Here is a 27,924-nt window from a genome sequence, read left to right on the forward strand (position 1 = left end):
AGTCAGTAACCTTCCTATTTGGGGTCCTACCGCTGAATTATTTTATTAAATTAAAAAATAGACCCACATATATTTTGTGGGGCCCACACATATTTGAAAAAAATGATAAATTATTGATAATGATATTTTTTTTCCGAAAAGCAACAACATAAAAAAAATATACACATGACTTCAACCTTAAAAAGTTAAATGCAAACCAAAATTTTCTTTGGTAAGAGATGTAAATCAAATTTTTTTTTTTAGGTAAGATATGCAAATCAATGGTAGTTAGTTACCTACTAACTATAGACATTTTATTCACAGTACAAAATCAAATAACAAAAATTGCAGAAGAAATAAAGAAACATAGAATATAAAATCAAATTAAAAAGAATAACAAAAGAAAAGAGAAAAAAAGAAACAATAAATAAATTAAAAAAGAGACAGAGACTTAATTGTGGAGTAGATTTTTTTCCAAATTTTCTTAAGCCACGCTTATAGAAAGGGAAGAGAATAAATAGAAAAAAAAGAGGATAGAGGAGAGGAGATAAGAGAATAAATAGGGATTAAAGAGTTAGTTTTTAATTGGAAATAACATTTTGATTTTTGAATACCTAATAAGATTTTTTTTCTTTCAAAAATTTCCTTTAACCCACGTTTATAGAAATAGAAGAGAATAAATAGGTAGAAAATATGAGAGAGAAGAGAGGGGAGAATAATTAGGGATTGATGAATTAATTTTTTTTTTATTAGGAATGACATTTATGAGAATAAATAGGGATTGATGAATTAGTTTTTTATTAAGAATGACATTTATACCCACATTTCACATCTGGGAAGAGAAAAAATCGGAAAAATTAAAGGAATTAGGGGAATATGCATAAAATTTTAAAAAATCCGGGAGGGGCCATGGCCCCCTCCGGCCCCTGGCCATGATCATCCATCTGCTTATGTAACCTATTGAGCGTGTAGAACAAAAACTTGCTGCTTGTCCTCTGAACAAGCTGACGTTGAGCCTGCAGATACAACCCTATGTATCATTAGCTCCTTCAACGTCCCCTAAATTTCCATGGCAAAAAGGGTATTATATCCATGAGATCATCACTTGATGAAGGGATGTAATCCGTACTAGAGAGTCAGAAATCGATTATGGCGACGGAAAAGCAGACTTTTGTCACAAGCAGGGTGAATGAAGGTGGTTCGATCAATGATCTTTGGAGTTCTGATTCCTGTGACCCTTCTTCCATATTTCAAATGTAGGGGTGTCAATAAAGCTTGCTTGACTTGGCCCGACCCTAACCCCCTTGAGCCCGAGAAAATTCTACTTGAAGGGTGGGTTAGGGTTACAAAGGGTGTTTACCACGATTTTTCATCATAGTTCTATTTCTGTAGCTAAAAAGAAATTGTTACTACAATTTTAAATACTGCAGCTATTATATAAACTATATTACCACAATTCTAAAATATAGTTCTGTTTTAGTAGCTACAAAATTGATATCATTACACTTTTAATTCTATAGTAATAAGTTCTATATATTACTATAATTTTTCGTTGTAGTTTTGTTTCCGTAGTTACATTTTTTTTTATTACTATGGTTTTGAATATCGTAGTTAGAAATATTTTAAATTGCTGCAATACATAACTGTAGTTATACTTTTGCAGTTAGAAGTAATATATTATTATGGTTTTGGATACTGTAGTAAAAGTTGTTTATATTCCTACAGTTTTTAGTTCTAGTTTTGGTTCCGTAGTTACAATGTTCATTTATTACTATGGTTTTGAAATTCGTAGTAAAAAATATTTTAAATTATTGCAATATATAAGTGCAGTTAGAAGTAATATATTACTATGGTTTAGGATACTACAGTATAAAATTGTTTATATTACCACAATTTTTAGCTACACTTTTACAAGTAAATCAATAAATATATTTATTATTGCAGCTGTTACATACTACAGCAATAACTATTTTATATTACTACACATGGAAAAACTGTAGCTAGAAGAGATCGAATTGTAGCTATGATTAAAAAAACCGTAGCTAACTATCTATAACTATTAGAAACAAGTATATTTTTGTTGAATTCTACTATTTGTTTAAAACAAAAACTTGTATTGCTGAGGGAAATGCAGTAGTCGTTCCACCAAAACATGCCTTGCAAACATTTGAATTGTTGAAAGAGAGTTCAGCAGCCCAAATTGTTGTTGCTTCGCTTTTTATTGACTGAAATGTCTGAATTGCCGTGATGCAAAATCAGAAAGTTTTGGATTCTTAAAATCTGAATACAAAACTGGTTTCCATCCTTATGATCTGAATTTGAATAATGAGAAAGAATCAGTTGAAAGATAATAGATTTAAAGATCATGAATCAACTAATAACATTTTTAATGAGGATGGTGCAACTAAATCGTGTCATTGGAATGCCCATGACAAGACTACCATAGGCGACAACATCTTTCATAGGATTGGTTATAGCAATTATGGTGGTGGTGATAAAACGTGGATAGAAATTAATTACTTAAAATTTAGTCGACATTCCAAAATGTTTAAGATTTTTATCTTTTCTTCTTCTTGGACTTGCCATATATAATCGGGCTTTTAGGATATTCATGATATGATGCTTATGAATACAATAATTATTATAATTGAATTTAAACTTGAGAAATATATAATACATTATACATTTTTGATTTTTCATAGCTAATTTTAGCTTGTAATTAGTTTCCTCCTATGTCTCAATGTTATACTACACTTCTGTAAATTCATCATAGTGCCTAAATGAAAACACTCTGATATTTATAGACAAAATTTTTTTTGGGTACAACATGTAAAGACAATATCATGTTTAATAAATTGAACAAGTTTTGGAATGCTTATTCTATGACTTAAAAAACAAAAATCATCACTTTTGATATGCACCTCAATCTCATACTTGTTTCATGCTTGTTAAACGTCTAATTAGGAAAAGCATCCCAGCTTACCATTAAGGTTCAAAGCCTAAAATAGTGAATATTTTCTATTTTAATGCTGTTTGAGTTTGTGTAATCAACACCATTAATTTTTTTTCTTCCTGTAATTCATGTCAAAGCCAGTGTTGTTCCAAAATCCTGCTCAGCAAAGCAAACGAACTAATCTACAAAAACGAGCTCGATCGGGTTGGTCTAGTTTAGTAACGCTTCTGACGATCAAGTTAGTGAAACACGCAACTTTGGATTAAGAAAGTGAGTTGCAATTCTCAATACTGATGGGAATAACTCAAGAGTGCCTACCTTATAATAATGAAGGTGTGAGTATTTATAGCTTTGGAGGTTACCTTGGCTCTGTGTCATGATGGAGTTTAACTCGAATTCCATAAGTGCTCCAAATTAGGTCGTTGAGTCTGACCAGGACTCTATTAAATAGGAAATCCATGACTAGTCAGTCTTATCAATTTGATCATGAGTCCTAGATATCCCGTGTTCATCTATGAAACTCCACCAAAACTTAGGAGATAAACTGAATTCTACTGGGATTCTTCTGCCTATTGCTAAGCCTTGGTTCATTTATTGAACCGACCAGGTTTGTGATTCTTGATTACTAAGAGTGGGGGGGTCATTAAATAAAAAAAACCCCTTTTTAAATTTTTAATTTGGCCCCCCCGGGTCCCCCTTTTTACCCAAGGGGGGGAAATAAAAATTTTTTAAAAAAAAACAACACCCCCCTATTCCTTTTTTTTTTTCCCCTCCCCCCCCCCCCCCCCCCCTTTTCCCTCCCCCCCCCCCGAGATCCATTTGCAGAAAAGAAAAAACCAACACAAATTATCCATATATCAACAACAGGTGCATTTGTAATTTCATAAAACAAGACATCTTTTATAAAATCAACATATGATTAGATGCGTATGGTTGTAACTCTGAAGACAGATATGATTAACATAATATTTTAAATTTTGTGTATGTTAAGATCAGATTAAGAGATTAACTAAACATGGTTATAGATGTACAATCAAACCATATCAATAGATAGAACTTAACAAGTAATGGATTTCATAGTTGCCATGAATCCTATTAGTTTGATTCTTGAGTATTCGTTGGTCATTCCTCTTTCGCTCCATATAGATCTCGCTTCTCCAGGTGTCTAGAGGAACTGAGATTTAATTAATCATGTGGGGAGGAAAAGTCATTAGAGCTGCAGCCAAGTCTGCCACTCGCATCAACAATAGTTTGCAAGGGGCTCACAGGACAATGATTGGAAATTTGCTGAGTAAGAAGAATATTTCAATGGTCTTTGGTGGAGTTCCAACAGCTGAGGAAGCTGAAGAGGATTGAAAGGTACCTTAGAACAAGTATATTTGTTATTGAATTCTATTATTTGTTTGAAACAAAAACTTGTGTTGAGGAGGGAAATGCAGTAGCCATTCCGTCAAAACATGCCCTGCAGGAGTTTGTGTTGTTGAAAGAGAATTCGGCAGTCCTGAGTGTTGTTGGTTTGCTTTTAGTTGACAGAAATGTCTGAAATGCCGTGATACAAAATCAGATTGTTGCGGATGTACCAATCTGAGTACAAAATTAGTTTCCATCCTTATTATCTGGATTTGAATAATGAGAAGAAATCAGTTGAAGATAATGGATTTAAAGATCATGGATCAACTAATAACATTTTTAATGAGGATGGTACAACTAAATCGTGTCATGCGAATGCACATAACAAGACTACAACACCATCCTTCATGGGATTGATCATATTAGCAATTATGGTTGTGGTTATGAAAAATGGATAGAAATTAATTATTACTTAAAAATTAGTTGATATTCCAAAATGTTTAAGCTTTTTATTTTTCTTCTTCATGGACTTGCCATATATAATCTGGCCATTGAGATATTTCAAAGATATTCTTATAAATACAATAATTATTATAATTGAATTTAAACTTAGAAAATATATAATACATAATAATTATTCGATAACTAATTTTACCTTGTAGTTAGTTTCCTCCTATGTCTCAATGTTATATTGCACCTATCTAAATCCATGATAGCTAAATACTTAAATTATAACATTGTGATATTTATAGACAAATTTTTTTTCAATGTCATGTTTAATAAATTGAAAGGTTTTGGAATGCTTATTCTGTGAAAAAAAAATCATCACTTTCATATGCACCTTAACCTCATGCTTGTTAAATGTCTAATTAGGAGAAGCATTCCAGCTTACCATTAAGGTTCAAAGCCTGAAATAGTGAACATTTTCTATTTTAATGTTGTTTGAGTTTGGGTAATCAACATCATTAATCTTTTCCCTGTAATTCATGCAAAGGCAGTGTTGCTCCAAAATCCCATTCGGCAGTGCAAGCGAACTAACTTGCAAAAACAAGTGACCGGATTAGTCGAGTAACTCCTCTGACGATCAAGTTAGTGAAGCACAAAGCTTTGGATTAAGAAAGCGAGTTACAATTCTCAATCCGGGTGGGAATAACTCAAGAATGCCTACATGATAATAATAAATGTGTGAGTATTTATAGTTTTGGAGGTTACCGTGGCTTCGTGTCATGATGGAGTTTAACTCGGCTTGCATAAGTGCTCCAAATTAGGTCATTGAGTTTGACCATGATTCTATTAAACAGGAACTCCATGACTTGTCAAAGTTCTTATCAATTTGATCACACGAGGCCTAGATATTCCTTGTTCGTCTATGAACCTCCACGAAAATAGAAGTTTTTGTGTACATAGAGCGCCATTTGCCATGAATTACAGAAGTATCAAAACTCTTTGTATTATTAGCATCCGACCATTTGTTAGCAATATGTCCTTGTGTGCATTATTACGGAGGGGAACAACATAATGGTGTACCAAATGATACAACACCTTCCTTTTCCACCACCCACTTAGGTCCAATTCACTGTTTTTACTGCATCCCCGCTGCTTGGGTGCAAATCTTCAAGAGTATTCAGGCATATTGAAATTAGGTGAAAATGTGATAGAAATAAACAAAAACTAAAAAAAAACAAGTTGGAATGTTGAAATGGTCGAAATTTCGATCGAAACCTCCGAAATGGTCGAAATCTCCAAAATACAACTTTCCAAAATAATTGAAATTTCGTTTCGTTTTTGAAAAATGCGGACATTTCGACAATATTCTTCTATGCTTGCTTCTATTTGGCCTAGATCGAGACGTTCTTATGGAGTTATGGTTTTGCTTTAGAGTGGAATTGGATCTTGAGAACTTTTTCTGGCTCCTCGATTTATGACCAAGTGGGTAAGCTTGTCTTTGCTACAACTCTTCATCTCTTATGGTGGGAGCACAACATGAGAAGATGGACTTCCAAATCCCAATCTCAAGTATTGATTTGAAATGCCATCTATTTTTATGTTTTTTTCTAGGCTCACTACTATCCCCCACCCCCTGTTTCTGACTCTCCAATGAATATGTTGATTGTTAGTTCCTGGAATTTGATTTTCTTTCCGGTTGCCCCCTTAACTGCTTGCTAGCCCCCTTTTTTATTCTCTCTTTGTATTTCTCTTTTCGACTATTTTTTTTGGGTAAATATCACTTACCACCTCTTTTAGCTGAACAAATAACACTTGACCCCTTCTTTGTTGAATAATGTCACTTACCTCCCCTCTTACCTAGCAAATATATTAAACACCTCCCCTCTGTTAACTTTCTCGGTTAAATTTAACTTTTACAGTAAAATATTTTTCTGAAACCCCAAATTACCCTTGACTGAAATCTTTTTTTAAATTTAAACCCTAAATTGCCATAACCACCCTAGCAGTTAAAATACTAAATTACCCTCAATTAAAATAATTGTTAAAAACCAAAATACCATAATTAAAAGTTAAAACCCAAATTAACTTTAATAATTAAAACCCCAACATAGTAAAATATATATATATATATATATATATATATATATATATATATATATATATATATATATATATATATATATATATATATATATTATATATATTATATATATATATATATTTTTTTATTTTAAATTTTATCAAACAACTAAAAAAACACATACTATTTGATGTCAAAATGCAATTTAAGTTGAGATATCTTGGCCCAAAACACCCTCAATTGATGTTATTTTTAAGACCAAAAACACCCTTAATTAACTTCGATTCTTTAATTTAAATGTTATTAAAAAAAAAAAAAAAAAGAGAATCATATTATAATACATTAATTGAAAAAACAATATGACAATTTATTATATTCAAGCAATACGACAATTTTTGATAATATATTTTGATAATACAATATTTGATAATACATTTTGTATTTTTTCCCAACAATTTTTGTGCAAGTGGAACTAGGGTTTTGAAATCCTAGTAAACTTTCGCCTTCTTTCTCAGGTTCATTTGTCATAATTTTTCCACCTCTCTTAATGCCATTTAATAATTTTAATCCATGTATTTATTTCTTTCAGTTAAAACTAAGGGAGACAATAATAATTTCATAAAGAATAAGAATTTTTTTAATAATAAAACTATAATTTAAGGGAACAACAATACCTATCCCAAATTTCTAATATACCGTCTTGCTCTTACCCAAAAAAAAAAAAAATTTCCCGTCTTGCAATTATGGTGGTCAATTAAATTGATTATTGATAGGACTTTCTGTGAGCTTTGAAATAGTTTTATTCAATTTTTTAATTGGGATGAGTCAACAGAGAAAGATAGTAGAGTTAGGTAGCCCAGCCCAGCCCATTTTAGCCTTTTTATTCCTCGTGCATTGGAGGAATTTTACCCACTTTATTTCCTTGTATAATGCATGACACGTGTTTCACATATCACATTAAATAATTGAAATTCTATTTATAAATCACATCAAAAAATTATAATTAAATTTAAAAACAAAATGAAGTGACTTATAAATGGACCTCAGCTTTCAATGTGATGTTGGACTACATGTCACACATTGACAATAAAATGAATGGTGAATGGCCTGGATATTAGTCCGTGCATCGGACCTCTTTCATTTAACAAGTCATGCATGGGACTCCGTGCCGTGGAGGGCTACAAGTAGTTCTTAATGTGCTTCCCATGAATATCTAACATCTCAACCTTGTTCAGAAGGTTAAGAGAAGGTTAAGAGTATCTAATTTAAAATAAAAAATAAAAAGAGTTAGGAATTTCTTAGAATTTTACAATTTCCTTTGCATTCTCTAAATTCATAGTTACTACTGACTAGTCGTCTCTTAAACATGGTTGACATAAGCTTGGCTTTGGCAAAGATAAAAAGATAACTCATAATTATTTTATAGAGTGTGCCCATTGGCCCATTACATCGATAATCATGATATGCCAGAAAATAAAATAAAAATAACTGAAAGTAAAAGTCAACTTCTATAAGTGATGGTACTGGTATAATAGCAACTTATCTAGATTAATAAGGTAATATATATGATGCCCGTTCCTTGAAAAATTATATATGGCCTTGTTCCTTGAGTGTTTCAACAAGATTGTCAAACATCTCTTCAATACTTTTGAATTTGATGCCCAAGCTCTTGACCTTCGATGTATTCATTTCAAAATAGGGTTTATCTATCACTGGAGGGTCAAACCTGAAACTCCATTCATTTTAATGATTAACAAAATCGTCCAAAGACAAAACCACGATTTGAGGGTAAATTAAACCAACCTTTTTGGAATATTAGGAAGTGATGGATATCGCTTTGAAAGAAAGGATGCCAACTCATTGCTTTCCAATATAGTGGAGCAACAGAGGTATCTCCCAGTAGCACTTTTATCTTCATAAACGCGGATGTGCGTGAGTGCTACATCATCGATATGCACATAATCTAGCCTTCCATGCTTGGAGAAATTTGTAGTGTCACCTATGCATCAAGAATGCAAGTACAACTATGAATACCATCACAAGTTGCTCGGGGCAACATCAGGGGCGGCAACCCCAGAACCCCCCCACGAAAAAACGCAAACAGGAAGGCCTTGTGAATTGACTAGTGAAGACCACGTCTATACTTACATGGAAAGTTTTCTGCTTCTATATTGTACATTCTAGACTTTGATACCTCTATTCAAAGAAATCCTACCAAAGACAACTGAAAGAGGATACCTTTTAGCAAATCAAGAACTTGAGAGGCAGTAGAACTTATGTTGAGTGGAAGACAAGGTCCAATGATGTAGGAGGGAAGAACAGTAACTAGATCGAGCTTGTTCTCCTTGGCAAATTCCCATGCTGCCTTCTCAGCTAGTGTTTTTGCTAATGGGTACCAAAGCTTTAGAGGTCATGAGGGCAATTAATTAAAAAGGAGAACATATTAGTTACCATAAACAGGTCTCCTATGGTATATTTTGAAAGAATTAAAGAATTTCTTTTTTCTATTACCTGAAGTGTTTCACAGACTTCAATAGAGCTCCAAGATGACTCATCCAATGGAATATTTGGATCAATATCATGCCTTGCTCTTAAAGCTGCTGTAGATGATGTGAGGACAACTCTCTTAACACTATGACTCTTCTTGCATGAGTTTAACACATTCAAGGTGCCCTTGATTGCTGGGTCCAAGATTTCAGCCTACATAGAGACGACAAGTAAATAGATATCTATGACTAAGAGGCAGAAGGAGATTAAATCAGTGTAGAACTTTTTTCTCTGTGAGATTTTATTAAGGAGTGTGACTTCATTAAGGCTTTTCTGTTTGAAACAAATGGAGAAGCTAGCAGAGGGGGAATGTGCCTTTGCATCAGAATTATTAGGTGCCCAAACTGGAGAAGCAATGTGGAAGACACCATCACATCCCATGATTGCATCATCAAAGCTTCCTTCCTTCATCAGATCTGCCTTCACCAATTTTAATCTTTCTTTTGCTCCTTCCAGTTGCCATAAAAATGCTGACTTTTCACTTCCTGCCCAATATATAATAAAACCAAACACATAAAATATAAATGCGTCAGGGTTCTCTTCATCACTTTTCCAAGGCTTGCACTTATAAATGGGTAAGTCTGGTTAATAATTTGCCTCACTCATTAAGAATGCTTCTAATATAAACGTGAAGACAGTGAGAGAGAAGACCTGGATTTCTGACGGTTCCTATGACATGATAACCAGACAATAGCAGTCTCTTGACGAGCCAAGAAGCTAGATACCCAGATGCCCCTGTCACACATACTTTGCCTCTTATTCCAATCTTTTGATCCATCTCTCTTGCACAGCTTCAACATTCCATAGTGTGGGTTTATATGGTGATGTTGGCATGGAGTGGGGTTGGGATCGATAGACGATAGGTAAGTCATCAAATGTTTGTGGTGTTCTAGAATGAGAGTCTACTTGAATTAAAAACTTAATTGCCTCACAAATGATTGATGATTCCCCCCCCCCCCCCCCATTTTTCCTTAATTAATATCAATCTCTTTTTTTTTTTTTTTTTTTTGGTTGCCAACCCCGGTTTTCAAGGCTTTGCCCTGACTAATCAGTTGTTCGACCTTGGTCGCACACCTGGCTGTGGTGGGTGAGTCTCCCAGGGGGATTTTTTGCATCCACAAGGTTTCAATACCGGAACCTTGCTTAAGCGGACCAAGCTGCTTACCACTTCGACCAACCCCGTTGATATTAATATCTATCTCTATATCATACTATCATATACTATTATATAAAAACATGTACTCTTCTTTTTTCCACGAATCTTTTTTTGTCCCTTTCTTTTTTTGAAATACCATTAGTTTTCTAATTTTCTTATTTTCTTTAATTATTTTTTATTAGATATTTTTGACATTTTAGTTATTAATTAATTACCTTTAGGAAAAATAAAAAGAAAATATCTTCTTAAATCTAAAATCAATGAATTGTACTCTATTATTTACTTCTATAATTATAATTAGCGTAAACATTTTAATGCAAAGTAATTAGTTATTAACAATTCAAAACTATAACTGAGTCCATTTGAGCTTGAGTAGCAAGCTGATCATTAGTTCTTGAGCTATCCTAATAGTAATAGTCTTGTAAAACAATATTGCTTGCATAGATCTTTTGATTTCCGAGAGAACTGCAAAATTTGGTAGGATATAGAAAATACTTTTTTTTTTAATTTTTTTTTAAAGGAATTAGAAAATACCCTTGAATTAATTCCAATGACAAACACATGGAATTACAAAGAGAGAAATAAAAGTGGTTCAGAATTATGGATCAACGGCGATCTAAATACCTCAAATCTTAAGACCAGATCATCAGGAAATAAAACCCAAAACGTCGTAGCATAATAGCTGCAAGTTACAAGAGTTTTAAGAGTTGGTTAATACTTTCAATTGTTATACATGAGCGTTGGAATGGGAAAAAAAACCCCCCCCAAGCCCCCCCCCCAACGGCCCGGCCCCCCCCCCCCAAAAAAAAAAAACCCCCCCCCCCCCCCCCCCCCCCCCCCCCCCCCCCCCCCCCCCCCCCCCCCCCCCCCCCCCCCCCCCCCCTCCCCCCCCCCCCCCCCCCCCCCCCCCCCCCCCCCCCCCCCCCCCCCCCCCCCCCCCCCCTAAAGCGGGACGATGAGAAAACGGGGAAAAAAAAAAGAAGCAAAGATAAAATAGTTCAAAATATTCTGAGAAAATCTGAAACCAATCACCAGTCTCAGCTGATACACATATAGAGAGAATCGATTAAAAAAGAAATATATTTTCACAAACGTAGATCCTCTGGGGAAAAAATAATATATGAAAAACAAGGGATTGGAGCTCACAAAAAGCAGCAGAGGACATCTCTTTTGCTGATAGTGGAGGAGAATCGTCATGCGCTTCGAGCCTTGATGCTTCTTCTTCTTCAAGCTGCGATGCTGCTTCTTCTTCTTCATCTTCTCCGATGCGTCAGAGCTCGAAAGCAAAATCACGAAATGAGAGTTGGGCGATTCCAGATCGGATTTTTGTTTTTCAAAACATTTTGAAAATCTCAATCACTAGTTTTTGAATTCATATATACGTATTTGAATCAAGTATAAAACGTTGAATCAAACCGCCCAACTCGAACCGCATTAATGCGCTGGACCGAACCCCGAGGTAAATGGCATGTTTAACACTTGTTTTGATTTTTTAATAATATAATCAATCCAGCCATCCAATCTTGATCGAACGGCGTGGCTTGACAGGTTAATGCACAAGACCCAAGCAAAATCCAAAAAAGTATACCGGAAGATCTCTGTACACAATAGAATAATATGTCCAATAGAACTTTGTGTTGAAATCATCAAAGAAATAAGCCACTCACCACGTGTTTTCTTTATAGCTTGACCTGGTTTTGTTTCTGGTTTGCCTGCCATTTTGGGTTCCAAATTATCAGGTTCGATCTTCTCTGCTGCATCAGTAGTTTTGGTTTCATCAGCATTTGGGCTTCATTTGGGGGAACTAGGATATGCTAAATAATCACCATTTCCATTTTGAGTATCCTCATTGGTGATCATCATTGACTGGGAAGACCTACCCAGTGCAAGATCCAGCAATCCAGAACCAGTGGCTTTCATTGAGGCTTCATTGGCCTCCTGGGTTATACTCTCTGCACCAATGCACCAGCCTTCTCCCAAGATTTGCTCTCATTATCCGGTCTAAGCTCAGTAACATAGTTTCTAAATACTTTCTTAGCAAGATTTTGCGCAATTGGCAAAACATCTTTATCTTAATCATTGGCAATACTTAAGAGGAGGGAAAGAAGGTCAACAGATACTGATACATCATCATTTCGGTTTAACATAAGGGTCATAATTGTCTCCATTTCTGAGAAGACATGTTCCGGATGATAATCCCTTATGGAAAACAAGAAATGTTGAAACATCTCAAGAATCATGACATCAGATTGAAGGAGCACCATTAGAAGACATGATTGAACCTCTGCCATGAATGCAAGAATCTTGAGTCTATTAGGCTATGAAAAACCCACTTACCTAGTTTGACTTCCATTTCGTGTTTCAAATTATCAGGTTTGATCTTCTCTAGTGCATCAGCAGTCTCACAAAATGCCAGAAGGTTGGAAATCTTCGTTAAGCAGATCGACACAGATTCATGGATATTTCATATCATCTCAGTCTTACTGGACTTCATTTGAATGGATGGCCTCAAGTAATGTTTTTATCTCCTGAAGAACCAATCGCCCTCTAGGAGATGGCGGTTCTCCTTCTATCCTTGAGGGCTGTTGATTCAGATAATGTTCTCTTAGTCCCTGTAACTTTTTTGAATCAGCAACGTCTCCAGGACACAGTATACTATACATATACTGTAAATATAGAGAGACAGAGAGAGAACCAGGGTTGTTTCTGACTGTTCCTACAACTTGATAGCCAGACGAGTAATCGTTTGACAAGCCAAGAAGCTAGAAAACCGGAAGCTCCTGTCACACATACTTTGCCTTTTGTTCCAATCTTTTGATCCATCTCTTTTACTCAATTTCAAAATTCACCTGTAGTAGAGCAAACGTGAAATCTAAGAATGAGAGAATACCTGAGAATCTTAAGGCATGAGCTATAGCCTTAAGATGGTTTTAAATAGTAACTTAAGGAAGAATTACGAACCTGATATGTGTTCCCCCACTTCAGAGCAAGAGCTTCAACAATTCCTTCGAAGCTATCAGGCCTTGAATTCACAAGATCAACGATGACGCCCAATCTTTTTGCCCCTAAAGCTGTAACGGGTTCGTGCGCCACCACAACTAATCCAGGCCATCGCTCTTTCATGGTTTCCCAATCACCAAACCCTAAATCTCTGCAACTCTTCATCAGTCCCTCTACTTCTCCCGTACTTGTAAACACTATGGCATCGACACGTTCTTCCCTTTCCAAGACAACCTGTGCGCACTTCAATCCAGCCCATCTGGTTTCGTATGCTGAAACCCTTACTGGAATCCAATCCCTGGCAGAAAGAGCTCGAAGAAAATCTGGGATCATCGGGGGTTCGTTGATCCCAATCACAAGAGGAACATGGCATAATATCCTCCGTCTATGTCCGATCCCCAGAGATTCAACTATAGATGCCGGTGTTGCCTGCGAAGGTACTAAAACGCTAATTCTCCTCTTCGGGTTCTCGCAGAGCATATTGAGAAATTCTTCTGTTAAAAGCTTCGCATCTTTCCCGAGAGCAAAGATTGTAAATTCTATGTCGATTGCTGCTAATGGAGGACTTTTGAGTTCAGCTAAGCATTCTGCGAACTCCAAGATTCCTGTATTGGACGTGAATGTGATGAGGGAAAATCCTCAAGTTGGGAATGAGATGCACCATTGTCGCCTTGATTCGGTGAAGAGAGAAGGAAGTTTCTGATGGAAGATTTGGTTTGTGGGGTAGGCTCGACGACAACCGTTGGACACCATAACGGCACGGCACCATTGAGTTGCAGGATGTGAGATAGCCTCTCTGCGTAGTTTTGCGGCGTTGAGAAGGCGACACGCTTATTATAGACTGGAGCTTGGTCTGAAGTTGGAGACGGATTTACAGGTGGTTTCTCCTTGATTGGTCATTATAATCGCCATCATCACACGTCAATCCCGATTTCTGAGCTTCTTCTTCCTCTTCGTCATCAATCATGAGACCTGGATCAACCAGAACTTTTGTACTTGGCCTTGTCGGCCCTGTCCCGCCTGAGCCTGAATAAGGCTTGGGCTAAAGATTTTGGCCCTAAGGGCGGGTTAGGGCCAAAATATTTTGGCTATGAATTAGGGCCAAGGGCAAGCCTATGATTACTCTCTAATCCGCTCAGCCCGTCCCTACTGGTCCCTGATTTTGGCCTTGGTCTTGGCCCTGATTCTAGCCCTTATTTTGGCCTTGATTTTAAACCTGGTCTTAGCCCTGATTCTGACCTTAATTTTGACCTTAATTTCGACCTTGATTTTGGCCCTGATTCTAACCTTGATCTTGGCCCTAATCCTGGCCTTGATCTAGGCCCATGATTTTGGCTCTGATTTGAATCTGAACCCTCCACCCATATGGAGAGGAATTAATTCTAATCCACATGGGTGAATACTTGACATGTGTCAAATTTTAAAAACATGATCACGTTTTATAAAAAATTAATAAAAATAAAGTATCTCATTTTTTTTTGGATACGAAGGGGCTTTATTAAGCCGCAGGATGGGGATATTAATATTGTCTCAGCGAGAGTCAAACCCACGACCTCTTCACTAAGAGGTGTTGGTTTCAACCACTAGAACAGCTCTGCGTTGACAAATTATATCATCATTACCAATGTAGTAAGCATCTATCTGATTTTGGCCAGATCTTGACCCTAATTTTGGCTCTAGTCTTAATATTAATTTGATTTTGATCATGTACTAAATTTTTACGCTAATCTTCATATTAACATTGATATAAATATAAGTTTTGACTTTAACCTTCAGTCATTTTGATCATATTAGACTATGAGCTCATTTTTTATATTATTTTTAAGATGATTTTTATTTTTCAAATTAAGTCATTTTTTATTCCCAAAAATCATTGATATTTTTTTTGAGTAAGACGAGATAATATATTTTAAATAATAAAAGCTAGTATATAGAGAATTAATATCTAACAAGTCTACACCCCAAGTTCTCATCATTAATATTGACATTTGTTTTTGCATCCAATGTGATATTTTAGAAGAAAAAAATTTCTTAACGACAGATAGCTATGTTTGTAACTAAAATATCATTTTCTTTTACTAAGAAAAAATATCAATAATAAATTATCATTGATTTATTTGTTAACAAAGTTTTGAGTATGAATTTTTTTTTTTTTTTGTTGAATAAGGATATCAATGGGAGAGGTTTTCATCACCAAAGCAATGGGAGACTTTCAGAGAACAATATAGAATTATGGAGTATGAATTTATTTATATTTAAAACAACACTATCAATTTATTGACTATTTTATCATTTTATAGGAGCTTGAATTATCTTTTATTTATATGAATTTTATTTTTAATTTACTTGTGATTCTTTTAATGAATTTCATTTGATATTTTAGGTCCAAGGATAAGACCAATTAAGGCTAGGGTCAAGATAGGTCAATCAGAGCTGGAGACAAGGATAATCAGGGCCGGCCGTCAGGGTCAAGGTCAGGGACAGGACTAGGGCCAAGGTCAAGGCCAGGGACAAAGCCAATTAGGGCCAACCCATCCAAACCTGACCCAATTAGTGCCAATTAGAGCGGGAATGGGTTTGGCTTGGCCCTGTAGGGCTTAGGGCTAGGGACAATAATGTTTGGCCTTGAACTAGGGTTAGGGCGGGGGATTTGACTCAAATTAGAATATATAGGGCTGGGCTTGGGATTACAAAAGCCCGGCCCAGTTATAGCCCTACTACTCCGTGTACATCATTTATTTCTCTAAGAATAATTCACTTCTTATCAAATAATCAATTGAGATTTGCCAAAAAAAGGTGTTTTAATTTGACAAAGACTCTAACATCTTGAGGCCTGGGTCAACAACGGTAAATACAACCACATAAAAAACCATGCAACCGAAAATATTATATCTAAACTCTTAAAAAGTCATCTTAAATTCATGTTCCACTAGAATTACACAACCATGCATGTACCATTAACATTATCGATCTCTAAATTAAACACTCAAGTTCGTGCTCCACTAGGATTACGGTATTCTTTGGGTGTACAACTCGATTAGGACTAGGATTTGTTCGATCTATCTCTCTCTATATATATGTGAAATTGGTCCACTCTATTTAGTTGAAATCCAGTATTGTTTACCTGAGGAGTTGTTAATTGTTCACCTGAGGAGAACATTGAAGGAATAAAATTATGCCAGAAAGAAAGCTTTCAAATAGTTTGTTAATGTCAAACACTGAAAGGAATGACCGAGGGTGGACTCTGCTTCACATCGGAGCTCGAAAAGGTGATCTAAAGTTGGTGAGGGAACTGCTCGACCATGGTATGGATGTTAGCGTGCGTACAAGGGGAAACAACGCAGGAGGTGGTCTGACCCCTCTTCACCTTGCTGCACAGGGTGGTCACCTTCGAGTGATGGAAGAGTTGCTTCAGCGCGGAGCAGATATCGATGCAAGAACCAAGGGGGTATGTGGGTGGACGCCTCTGCACAGTGCTTCCAAGAGTACTCAAAACAAGGAAGCCATCAAATTCTTGATTAAGAATGGAGCGTTTTTGCCTGAAGAAATCGATGATTATAGGTTCAACCCACCTCTCTTTTATTGTCCTGGTCTCGAGTTGGCTTATAAAGAGATGAAAAAGTTGCAGCAAGAAAACGTAAACCTCCAATCTGATGACGAAGATGGTTCTTTTTACGACTGCATTAATGAAGGCAATATTTCCTCATACAATCAGTGGGAAAAGGGTGGTTGTTGTTGTGGTTCTTGCGGTTATGGTTTGTGTTGTTGCTGTAATGAAAGTTATTTTTTCTGGCCATGGTATTGTTTCCCTCGAAGTAGTTAAGAGGTTAGAGGATCGGATTTCTTCCTGTAATGGCTGAACCTTATTTGTTACTGGTAGTATTTCTCATTCTTTCCTAGAGAATTCTAAATTCATACGGTCTGATTTTTTTTCTTTTTTTCCTTGTAATTACGGTCTGCTTTTTCCAAATAATGAATCATCTTTATCAACCACTCGGTCTCGATCTGACAGATGATAAATGTTAGAACACAGGAGGACTTATGAAGAATTGAAAAAGACATAATTTAGCTCATTAGGTAGTTTTCATTATCATATAACAGAGATATATGTTTAGGAAAAAAATAAATATGGAATAAAGAAACAATGTTGATTCGATCTTAAATCCTTGTTCTACTAAAGTTTCACAACCGTGCATCTAACTGTTAACATTATCGATCTTTAAACTCTTTGAGACATTGTTCTACATTGTTCTACTAGAGTTTCACAGCCTTAAAGCAATGAAAGTACCCTTCCCTTCAGTTTTTCTTTTTCCTAATATATTGAATTTCTAAGCCAACCTCTCTCCGATTCAGTTTAATCTTCTAAATGAAGAAATATACTTCAATAACGGAGAAAAACATGACTGGGTCTGATTATGTTTAACTAGGCCGAATCACCAGGTTTTTTTTTGAAGTACAAATGAATGAAAAAAAACCCAGTTTCAAATTAAGTTTCCACAAATCAGTAACCAATATTTTTCTCTATTTACAGATTACCATCCATAGAAAGCCATCAACGCTGATATAGAATTGAACAAACCAGTAGAACTCTAAGAAATGCCAAAAAAAATAAACAAGTAAAACAGGTGTTGTCATCGCTCTTTCACGGTGTCCAAATCACCAAACCCTAAATCTCTGCAACTCGATCTTTACCATTCCCTCTACTTCTCCCGTACTTGTAAACACTATGGCATCGACACGTTCTTCCCTTTCTAAGATAACCTCCGCGCACTTCAATCCAACCCATCTGGTTTCTTGCAGGTGATTTCTCTTCGCACGTTGTGAACATGAAGCTCATTGTTTGGGTCATTATAATCGCCATCATCACACACATCAATCTCAATTTCTGAGCTTCTTCTTCCTCTTCGTCATCAATCGTGAGACCCGGATCAACTAATATTACCGTTACTGATGCCCAATTTTTTGATCTCATCCGATTTTCACTATGTAGAGTTTTGATTCCTGAATCAATTGAGACTGATTCAGATCGACAAATCGATTCCATTTCCAGTTTTGAGCCAACCTATAACCTAACTAGTTTTAAGGAAACAATCAATATGTCGTTGATATCACGTGTCATTTTTTTTTTTTGGTAAACATATCATGTGTCATCTTGCATCCTCTCCGTCTCTCTCACCGCTACTCTCTCTTGTTTTCCTCTCCGGGTGTTTCTTCTCTTCGTTTTTCTCCAATCTTCTCCATTCCTCCATCCTTGTCTCTTTGTTTCTCTCTTTTCTCCATCTCTTCATTTCCCATTTCTCTCTTCTCCATCCTTGTCTCTCTGTTTTTAGAAGTTTTCGGTTTAAAAAAAGGGGTTGAAGGAACCTTGGTGCATCAATTGAAGCAATGAACAGAGCATTAAAAGCCCATTTGAAATTTTGTAAGTCTACTAATCCTGCCTAGTGTAATCCTCACCTTCTGAAGTCTTCTAACTCAGTGCAATTAATATTACTGGCCAACATCAAAACAAAAGGTAAAAGAAAAAGAGTCTTATTTGAGTTGATAAACATTCCTTATTCCACTAAAACAATTCACAAGTTAAAGCCATGAATGAGTCCATAACTCAAAATATCATAAACTTAAAATACTAGCTAGATATTGGTATTATTAGTTCTTCCAGACCCAGACACCTTGACCATCCCCCCATGTTGGTTCTAGTTCGAGCAATGGGGGATGGTGACCTTACAGGCTTTGGCAACCTTCCCGGTATTGGGATTTTTTAAGTACTTCGCCAAATTAGGGTCCTTCAGATACTGGCAATAGCATGACCGTTGTGCCTTCAAGTTGGTGCAGCAATCCATTGATGGAGGAGTGCCTGTAACTATTGCAGGTATACAAGATACCAGCTGCTTGGGATTGCAAGTAACTGCTGTTGAGAAACTTGCTTCTCCCAGAAGCACCAATATCATGAGCATTGCACACAGTGCAGAGTTTGAGACCTTCTTCATCATCTTCACCCAAAGCAGTGACAGAAAGAACAGAGATGGAACAGGGAAGAACAAGCAAGGAGATTGGTTGATGGGTTTCATTGGGCTAGCTCGGATTCATCCATTTATATATCCCAGAAGCATGTTTGGTTACATGAATCCAGAGATTTCAAATCTCTGGATTCATAAATGGGAGATTTATGAATTAAACATTGAACCATGATTACAAAAATATTTTTTTAGGATGAATTTACAGATTTCATTCCAACCAAACAATTAATTTTATGAACCAACTCCATAGATTTGAAATCTCCAGAATTATTGTGTTATGAAGAATTCTGCAATCCTATCACCAGATCTTAGGCTCTTTCTTAGTTTAGTTTATTGTCTTCTCTGTAATGGGTTTGCACTGAGGGGTCTACCAATGGCTACATCGCATGATGAGTTGGCAGTTACATCTTGCTTGATTCTTATAGCTTCACAGAATCACAGGCTTTAATGGTGTATCAAGATGAACAACAGAAAGGGAAAGCAGAAGATAATAATGCTGTTAATATGGAAAATTTGATCTCCCCTGTTATGCCAAAATTTGACTGGCAACATTAAGGCATAAGATAAGAGCACAGTTATGAGAAGAGTCCTACTGATGAGTCATGAGTCATGATTTTGACTAATTAATCTATTATTGTTATGATTACTATCCCAAATTAATCTCCATGATCTCAATTATTCTTTTGGATCTATTTTATTTGATCTGCAAGGATAGATTTGACTCTATCTCTTTGAATTTATCTTTTAATTAGTAGCAAATGCTTGGCCAAAAACAAAGATTTAATATGGAAAGCAAAAGCAAAAGCCAAATCCCAAAAAACAAAAAAGAAGAGAGGAAAGAAGCCAACCTAGGTCTTCTTATAGGTGATAACTGATAACATTATGAAGGGACAACTGCAAATGGGAGCCAGGATCTAACATCAGGAGGGGCCAGTTGACGATTACAAAAATTCTACCATGAATATTTTTAGAGTTCTTTATGTGTGGAGTCATCTTAGCAGAATATAAATTGTTGGGTCTCTTTATTGCAATTACATATGTCTGGAGCCCAGATCTAACATTGCTTTTTTTTTTTTATAAAAAAATTTCATAGAAATTTGTTTATTTAAGGTGGAATCTGTGGTAGCGCGGTAGATGGGCGTAGGTCGAGTTGGTATTTAGTCATTTTACAAACAAATTTAACACTTCTGTGTTAGTTGCTTTGGAACCAAAACGTAATTTATTGCACTACGGGGATCTAGCTGTAATTTATTGCACTAAAGTGACCCAACATTAATTTATGTTCTACAAAGAGGACCCATATGTAAAAAGTCTAATTTTTGAAAAAACTATCAGGTTTTAATTTAAAATTCATATTAGTTTCTTATGAAAATAAGAACAAGTGAAAATGTACAAAAGACAATTACTTTTTTATCCATTATCTTTATCCTTAAAATTTTCTTTCTAATGGGGTGGGAGGGTGGCAAGTGCTGGTATTTTGCACCCGGGAAAGAGGGCCGGAAGGGTCTTTTTGAAAAAAATAGGAGGGCAAATAGAAATTCTCAAAAACTTTTTTTGGGGGCATGGGTCACCTGGCCCTAACATAGCTCCCCGCCCATGGACAATTTGGGAGCTGATTGTGACTACAAGAGCTGCGCGGAGGATGTGGAATCTATTGACCACGTTTTATTCAGGTAACCTCTACTCTCGAGCGATGTGCTTAGATGCAATTTGGCAATATTTCTTGGTGTCTTGCAGATAGGGGTGCAAATGAATAACACAAATCCATTTTGAATTCGCATATGTATCCATTTAGGGTATCCAAATCCGTCTAATTATTAATAGGATATTGATATAATAATACCCCTTTTCGACAAATTGATTATCCGTCCGATTAAGTTACTTATTTAGACTTGTTCTCTTATTTTTATAAATATTTTACTCGAAATATGTGAATTTTTTTTTCTCTAGATTTTCTACTAAAATAAATTCCAAAGTTACTAAATTCATAAATTTCAAACCTCACCTCACAAATAAAATTGTAAAGATGTCAACATGTAGTTAAAAACTTGTATTATCCGAACCTGTCCAAATATAATAAGATATAGATATATGGTATTACCACTATCCGATCCACAAAGTTTCTCAAACAGTGGTTCTTGCCACCCTTGTGCTAAAAGCACATCCACATAAAGAGTAGTTGACATAACTAGCTACAGAGCAAGCAAGAGGATGTTGCCTGTAGGTATCCAAAGAAAGCAGGAATTTGAAACACCGTTCCAGTAGGATTCTTCTCATAACTACATTCTTATCTTTTACCTTAATGTTGCTAGCTAGTCAATCCCATTTTCCGAGGGATTATTCACAAATAAGTAATATTTTGCCATAACAGCAGTCTTATCTTCTGTTTTCCTATTTATCAGTTGTTCATCTTGATACCCTACCATTAGAGCCTGTGAAGATATAAGAATCAAGAAAGACATAACGGCCAATTCATCATGCTAGATTTATATCAAGACGTAACCGTTGAAATCCCCTCTGTGCGATTCCATTATATAGAAATACAAAGTTGATAAATAGGAAGACTAAACTAGGAAAGAGCGTAAGATCTGTGACAGGATTGCAGAATTCATCACAACACATTAATTCTGGAGATTTTTTTATCTCATTTTGCCAGGCGTTTGGGATCTATAAATGGATGAGTCCGAGCTAGCCCAATGAAACCCATCAACCAATCTCCTTGCTTGTTCTTCCCTGTTCCATCTCTGTTCTTTCTGTCACTGCTTTGGGTGAAGATGATGAAGAAGGTCTCAAACTCTGCACTGTGTGGAATGCTCATGATATTGGTGCTTCTGGGAGAAGCAAGTTTCTCAACAGCAGTTACTTGCAATCCCAAGCAGCTGGTTTCTTGTATACCTGCAATAGTTACAGGCACTCCTCCATCAATGGATTGCTGCACCAACTTGAAGGCACAACGGTCATGCTATTGCCAGTATCTGAAGGACCCTAATTTGGCGAAGTACTTAAAAAATCCCAATACCGGGAAGGTTGCCAAAGCCTGTAAGGTCACCATCCCCCATTGCTCGAACTAGAACCAACATGGGGGGATGGTCAAGGTGTCTGGGTCTGGAAGAACTAATAATACCAATATCTAGATAGTATTTTAAGTTTATGATGTTTTGAGTTATGGACTCATGGCTTTAATTTGTGAATTGTTCTAGTGGAATAAGGAAAGAGTGTCTATGAACTCAATAAGCCTTCTTCTTCTTTTTTTCCTTTTTCTTTTCTTTTTTTACCATTAAATTGCTCTTCTAATTCTTATCTCCTCATACTGTTGCTTAGACCGTCTGAAAGTCTCTAAAAATTCAAACTCGGATGATTTTCTCAGCAAGCGAAAATTCAGAACTCCTGAGAAAGGTGAAACTTCTAGTATCAATACTGTGCTAGATGGTTCAACTGAACAGAAGAAACTCCTTGTTCATGCCAAACAGATCTTGATCAATTGGGCCTGAGCAGCTAAAATTCTGATAAAAGGGTATTGATGGTTATTTGAAGAAAAAACTAGGGTATTTCAGGTCATGACTATAATCCCCAGTTAAGTGCAGTATTAGTAGTATGAAATGGAGACATTCTTCATAGAGGGGCTTCAATAACAATATTAAAATTAACAACATTTCTAGCAGTGAATTTGGTGCCATCAATTCAATGTTCAAATGCTAAATGCTGCCCTAACATGAAAAACAGTGATGAGCATTCGAAATCTTCTACCCTGGTAGTATTGTTTGACATCAACTCAGTGCAGTATTATTGGCCAACATCAAAACAAATGAAATTCTTTTTTTTTTTTTTCAATATGACAGTGTCTTAGTTTTATAGATGATCATAAAGGAATTCTCTTTGGAACATTATGATTGCAACAAAAAGCTAGAATTTCGTGAGCTAATTGCCTGGTTAGCTTCCATTGCCAGACTTGAGACAGAAAAAAGTGAAAAAGCTACTGGTTTATATTTTGAAGATGTTCACCAAGTTGTTTGTTAATAAAAGATAGAAACTGTAACACCACTTTCCAATTCCTTCAAGAAATCTATAAATGCGGTTTGCAGAGAAAAGGAAATTCAGACATGGGTCAAGCATCCTGGCTGATTAATATGGAACTCAGATTGTAAAAAGATGAACAGAACAACACCAAGGCAATTCCAGCTTCAGTTCCCCATACATATCAGATAAATTATACCATTAAAGATGTTACTATACAGAATTATAGTATCTATATCCAGCTTAAGTTCCTCATACATATCAGATAAATTATACTATTTATAGTATCTATATAACAGAAACTAAAGAAATATTCTTCTATTTTACCCTTGGAGAGATGTGGGCATGTAAAGGGTTCTTCATAACAACTGTGAACTCCTGCTTTTCTGACAAGTCAACAGCATCACCATTCACAGCCGTCCATTTGAATTCTCTGACCAAATTTGCCACAAAATACTCCAAATGAAGTAAAGCTAACCCAAGTCCAGGGCAAATCCTCCTTCCCACCCCAAATGGCATCATCTTGATCTCCTTATTCCCTGTCATATCAAACACTTCTCCCTCTCTCAAAAATCTCTCTGGCTTGAATTCCAATGGATCATTCCAAACTTTTGGGTCCAAACCCATCTCAGCAACCATGAAATTCAATGCAGCTTTCTTGGGGATGATATGGCCATTAAACACAGTATCTTCTGTGACAGCATGTGGCAGCACGAAATGTGATGGTGGGTGTCGCCTCAGCCCTTCCAACACTACTGCCTTCAGATAAGACATCTTCTGCAAATCCTCTTCTCTTATCTCTTCTCCTGAACTTACAACTCCTCCAATTTCAGAGTAGAGCTTTTCTTGGATATCTTGGTGCTTCACCAGGTTCGCCATGATCCACTGTAATGCAGTAGCTGTTGTATCAGTGCCACCATTGAAAAACTCGGAGCAAAGAGTCATAATTTCTGGCTCCGTGAGTTTCCGTCCTTCATCTGGGATCTTAATATCTAACAGTGAATCAACGCAGGAGAAAATTTCTCTGGGTCATCTTGTTTCTTCCCCTTCAGCTCCCGACGGGCTCTTATGAGAGGAAGGAGTACAGTTTCCTGTTTGTGGCGCATCTCAAATAGCTGGTGCCAACGTTTCCTGAAGATGATTTTACCCAATTTGGGGAAGAACCCAAGAACAGCGAACTTCCGCAAATTAACAATTAGGTTTCTCTGAGCATCTTCAATCTCTCTGATAACTTTTTCATCCAGTTTCTCCCCGAAGCACATGACGACCAGCAAGTTGAACATGGCATACTGGAAGTGATCAATCGCTCGCACTGGCACACCTGATTCAACATGGAGCCTGAGTTGTTCAATTAATAACTGCAAAATCTTCGACAGTCGCCATACGATTTCACTCGAGAAGGATTGAGTATCTCGGAGATAAGATTCCAGCGAAGAAGCCTCCACAGAGGACCATAGGGAGCAGAATTGATGTTAAGTGGATTGTTGTTGACTAAGCGGCTGGGCGAAGAAGACACTGGACGATCAGCGAAGACGGCACCATTCTCGACCAGGGCTCGATGAGCGAGAGAGTGGTCTGTAATGAAAATTGTAGGGTTGGGGCCGATGTGAAGGGTGATGATGGGGCCATGCTTGTTGCAGAGATCGCGAATTATTGGTTCGATTTTGGCAGGAGAAGACCTGCGAATCCACTAGAAATTGCCGATTACGGGTACTTTAACGGGGCCTGGTGGCAGAGAGAGGCTTGATTGGTGAGAAGTTTTTGGTGAGAAGCGATCGATGAAGGATTTTAGGGCTATGCAGAGAAAGAGAGAAAAGAGGAATAGAAACCAAAGGTCCATTAGAGGACATCAAAGATGCTTAGAGCCTCAGAGAAAGTATTTGGAGGAAGAAGACATCTGAGTAATGGTTTCGTAGAAATATCTACGTAACCACGAGATTTTCATGACTTTTCTTCTCCACGCGACTGCAACGTCTTCTGGTGTGGTCCGTGAGGAATTGGCCCAATTGGGGTTCGTTGCGTGGCTCACGTTTTAGAGTCGGTACACCGATACCGATCTGCTACGTATCGGTTTATTTTCCTCTTGGTTAAGAAATAGAACAAAACTCCTTGGGTTTTCAAACTGATACATTTTTTTGTTTAATAAAAAATTTAACAAAACCCGTGAAACAGCCTAGGCAACTGGAGACCATAACTCCTCAAGTCAAGAAGCAGAAATAGGCCAATCTGTCGTTACAGGATTGACAAGGCTCTCCAAGCAAGAGTATCTAAAACTGTGTTTATCGCTTTTGGAATAAAATTAAAAGAACAATATAAGAAAGTTAAACGTAGCTCCTTAATATTCTCAACAAGAGGAGCTAAGATGAGGAAATAGGAGCTATTTACATTGTTTGTATACTAGACAAGGGATTTATAATCGACTCGACCATAAGATGTACAGCCTTCTGAAAGTGCGAACATCAGTCTTGAACTTACGACTTCTTCACCAAAAAGTTTTTGCCTTATCAATTGAACAACCTTGCAATATTCTCACCTAAATTTTTTTGAAGAAAACAAATGATATTCTCGAATATCCTACCACAAAGGGGGGTCTTTACCAAAAAAAAAACAAATTCAATGGAGGCTCACTTCTAAGATATGGCAACTTAATCTCAAAGGCAAGACCTCAGACAGTCACTATTATACGGGTAATTTTCTTTTTATTCTTTTTATTTTTGTTGGTCATTGCCTCTGGGGTCTCAAGTCCGAAGGAGCCTAGTTAAAGGAAAAGGTGTGGTAGGAGCACAAATTCAAGCCCATGACCTCCTTAGAATTATAGCCTCCTTAGAATTATAGCCTCCACGATCGGGTCTTTGTTTTGATTTAACAATCTTTACTTTCCTTTTTTGGGTACTTTTGGGACCTTGGTTTCAATGGAAAACTCGTGTATATGAAGCCCAAAAACAGGAAACCATGTAAGACTCGACTACTGCTTTGATCATTCGATGGGAATCTAAATTCCACAATATCTCACTCAAATTTGATCCTGCGGATATCAATGCAAGTCTAAATAATCCTTCTTCGGTTTTTTTTTCCGCTAAAACAATCCTTTTTCTGTTGGTGTTAGGAATCCAAGCTAGATTTTGACTCGAATTCATGAATCTCTCTATTATATAAACACCTTCCAAGTTCCAATCCTTCAGACCTGTTACACAATCTCTGCTTTTTCTTCTTCTTTGCTAATCTTCCGTTCTGTAATCAAACCCTCTTTCTTTCTCGATCTCTCAGAATGGCAGCATTGCCAGAAAACAAGAATGGAGGAATTCCTCGCGCTAGCCACATTCTTCAACGACAGCTTAAACAACTTCTGAAGACTCCAGTTGAAGGATTCTCTGTGGGTCTTGTAGATGAAAACAACATATACGAATGGAGTGTTAATATCATGGGTCCTCTCGATACTCCTTATGAATTTGGTTCTTTTGAAGCCCGCATGAGTTTTCCTCAAGATTACCCATTTAATCCTCCTAAGGTCAAGTTCGTTTCAGAGATGTGGCATCCAAACGTCTTCCCTGATGGAGCAGTTTGCATCTCCATCCTTCACCCAGCTGGTGAAGACCCTAATGGATATGAACTTGCCAGTGAAAGATGGTCACCTGTTCATCTTGTGGAAAGCATAATAATCAGTATTATTTCCATGATTTCTAGCCCTAATGATGAATCTCCTGCTAATGTTGATGCTGCAAAGCAATGGAGAGATAATAGACGCGAATTCAAGAAGAAAGTTCGCCGGATTGTCGAAGCCTCGCAAGGATAATAAAGCTTTTCGATTTCGTCTGCCCTGCTGCAACATTGATCACACTAACTAAATTCCGTTTAATTTCTCTACTTTACTGCTAATAGCTAGAAAGATTTTTTTTTTTTTTTTTTCAGTTTCAGTTAAATTTCCAGAATATCATGTTAGACAATTTCTATAGCGGAAATTTCATTCTCTTTATCATTAATAAAAATCCATTGAAGTTGTAAATTTTTTGAAGAGAAGTTCATGATCAAATCGTTCAATTTCCCCATCACTTTCTGTTGCGGAAATTTTATTATCTTTATCATAAAGATAGTTTTAGTTTTTTTTTCACAATTTTTGTGGATAAAGTCTCTTCTTTCTTTTTTTTTTTTTTTTGGTAATGATGCATTTTTTATACTGGAAGTGAAACGTCCATGGATGCGAACCCAAGACCTTCACATGGGAGTCTGGGCTTTTAACCTAATCCACCGTTGACAGAATAGAGTCACGTGTAAAGATGTGAATCTAATGGTTGAAAATGAAACTACAGAAATGCAAGTGTAAATACAACTTTTTTATTTTACAAAATCTAAACTTAACTTTTTTAAATTTACAAACATAGCC

The 27,924-nt window shown here is 36.5% G+C and overlaps 2 protein-coding genes and 2 pseudogenes across 2 annotated transcripts; 1 reads left to right on the plus strand and 3 right to left on the minus strand.

Moving 5' to 3' along the window:
• Positions 1 to 8,396: 8,396 nt before the first annotated feature.
• LOC149006580 (tetraketide alpha-pyrone reductase 1-like) lies at positions 8,397 to 10,134 on the minus strand. The gene is made up of 6 exons (XM_089167590.1): positions 10,008 to 10,134; positions 9,672 to 9,841; positions 9,321 to 9,509; positions 9,048 to 9,210; positions 8,613 to 8,808; positions 8,397 to 8,535 (listed from the first exon to the last, which is right to left on the minus strand). Exons 1-6 carry the CDS (start codon positions 10,132 to 10,134, stop codon positions 8,397 to 8,399), a joined length of 984 nt encoding a protein of 327 aa, XP_089023716.1.
• Positions 10,135 to 13,340: 3,206 nt separating this feature from the next.
• Positions 13,341 to 14,265, minus strand: LOC149006581 (uncharacterized). Its single transcript, XM_089165485.1, has 3 exons — positions 14,253 to 14,265; positions 13,474 to 14,117; positions 13,341 to 13,361 (listed from the first exon to the last, which is right to left on the minus strand). The coding sequence occupies exons 1-3, from the start codon at positions 14,263 to 14,265 to the stop codon at positions 13,341 to 13,343; spliced, it is 678 nt and encodes a 225-aa protein (XP_089021611.1).
• A 9,105-nt stretch (positions 14,266 to 23,370) lies between these two features.
• On the minus strand, positions 23,371 to 25,518 carry LOC149006582 (cytochrome P450 89A2 pseudogene; annotated as a pseudogene).
• Positions 25,519 to 26,811: 1,293 nt separating this feature from the next.
• Positions 26,812 to 27,336, plus strand: LOC149006583 (ubiquitin-conjugating enzyme E2 14 pseudogene; annotated as a pseudogene).
• Positions 27,337 to 27,924: the final 588 nt, after the last annotated feature.

This window comes from Hakea prostrata, chromosome 8 (genome assembly GCF_041222555.1).
Source record: "Hakea prostrata isolate BN-2017 chromosome 8, UWA_Hpros_2, whole genome shotgun sequence".
NCBI classification, from domain to species: domain Eukaryota; kingdom Viridiplantae; phylum Streptophyta; class Magnoliopsida; order Proteales; family Proteaceae; genus Hakea; species Hakea prostrata.

Excerpts from the sequence above, each read along its gene's own strand:
- LOC149006580 (XM_089167590.1), bottom strand. The coding sequence starts at position 10,134 with ATGGATCAAAAGATTGGAATAAGAGGCAAAGTATGTGTGACAGGGGCA. Across the intron at positions 9,842-10,007 it reads AGGAACCGTCAGAAATCCAG|GAAGTGAAAAGTCAGCATTT; the intron begins GTCTTCTCTCTC and ends TATATTGGGCAG. Across the intron at positions 8,536-8,612 it reads CTTCCTAATATTCCAAAAAG|GTTTGACCCTCCAGTGATAG; the intron begins GTTGGTTTAATT and ends ATGGAGTTTCAG.
- LOC149006581 (XM_089165485.1), bottom strand. Across the intron at positions 13,362-13,473 it reads AGTGGGGGAACACATATCAG|GTGAATTTTGAAATTGAGTA; the intron begins GTTCGTAATTCT and ends GCTCTACTACAG.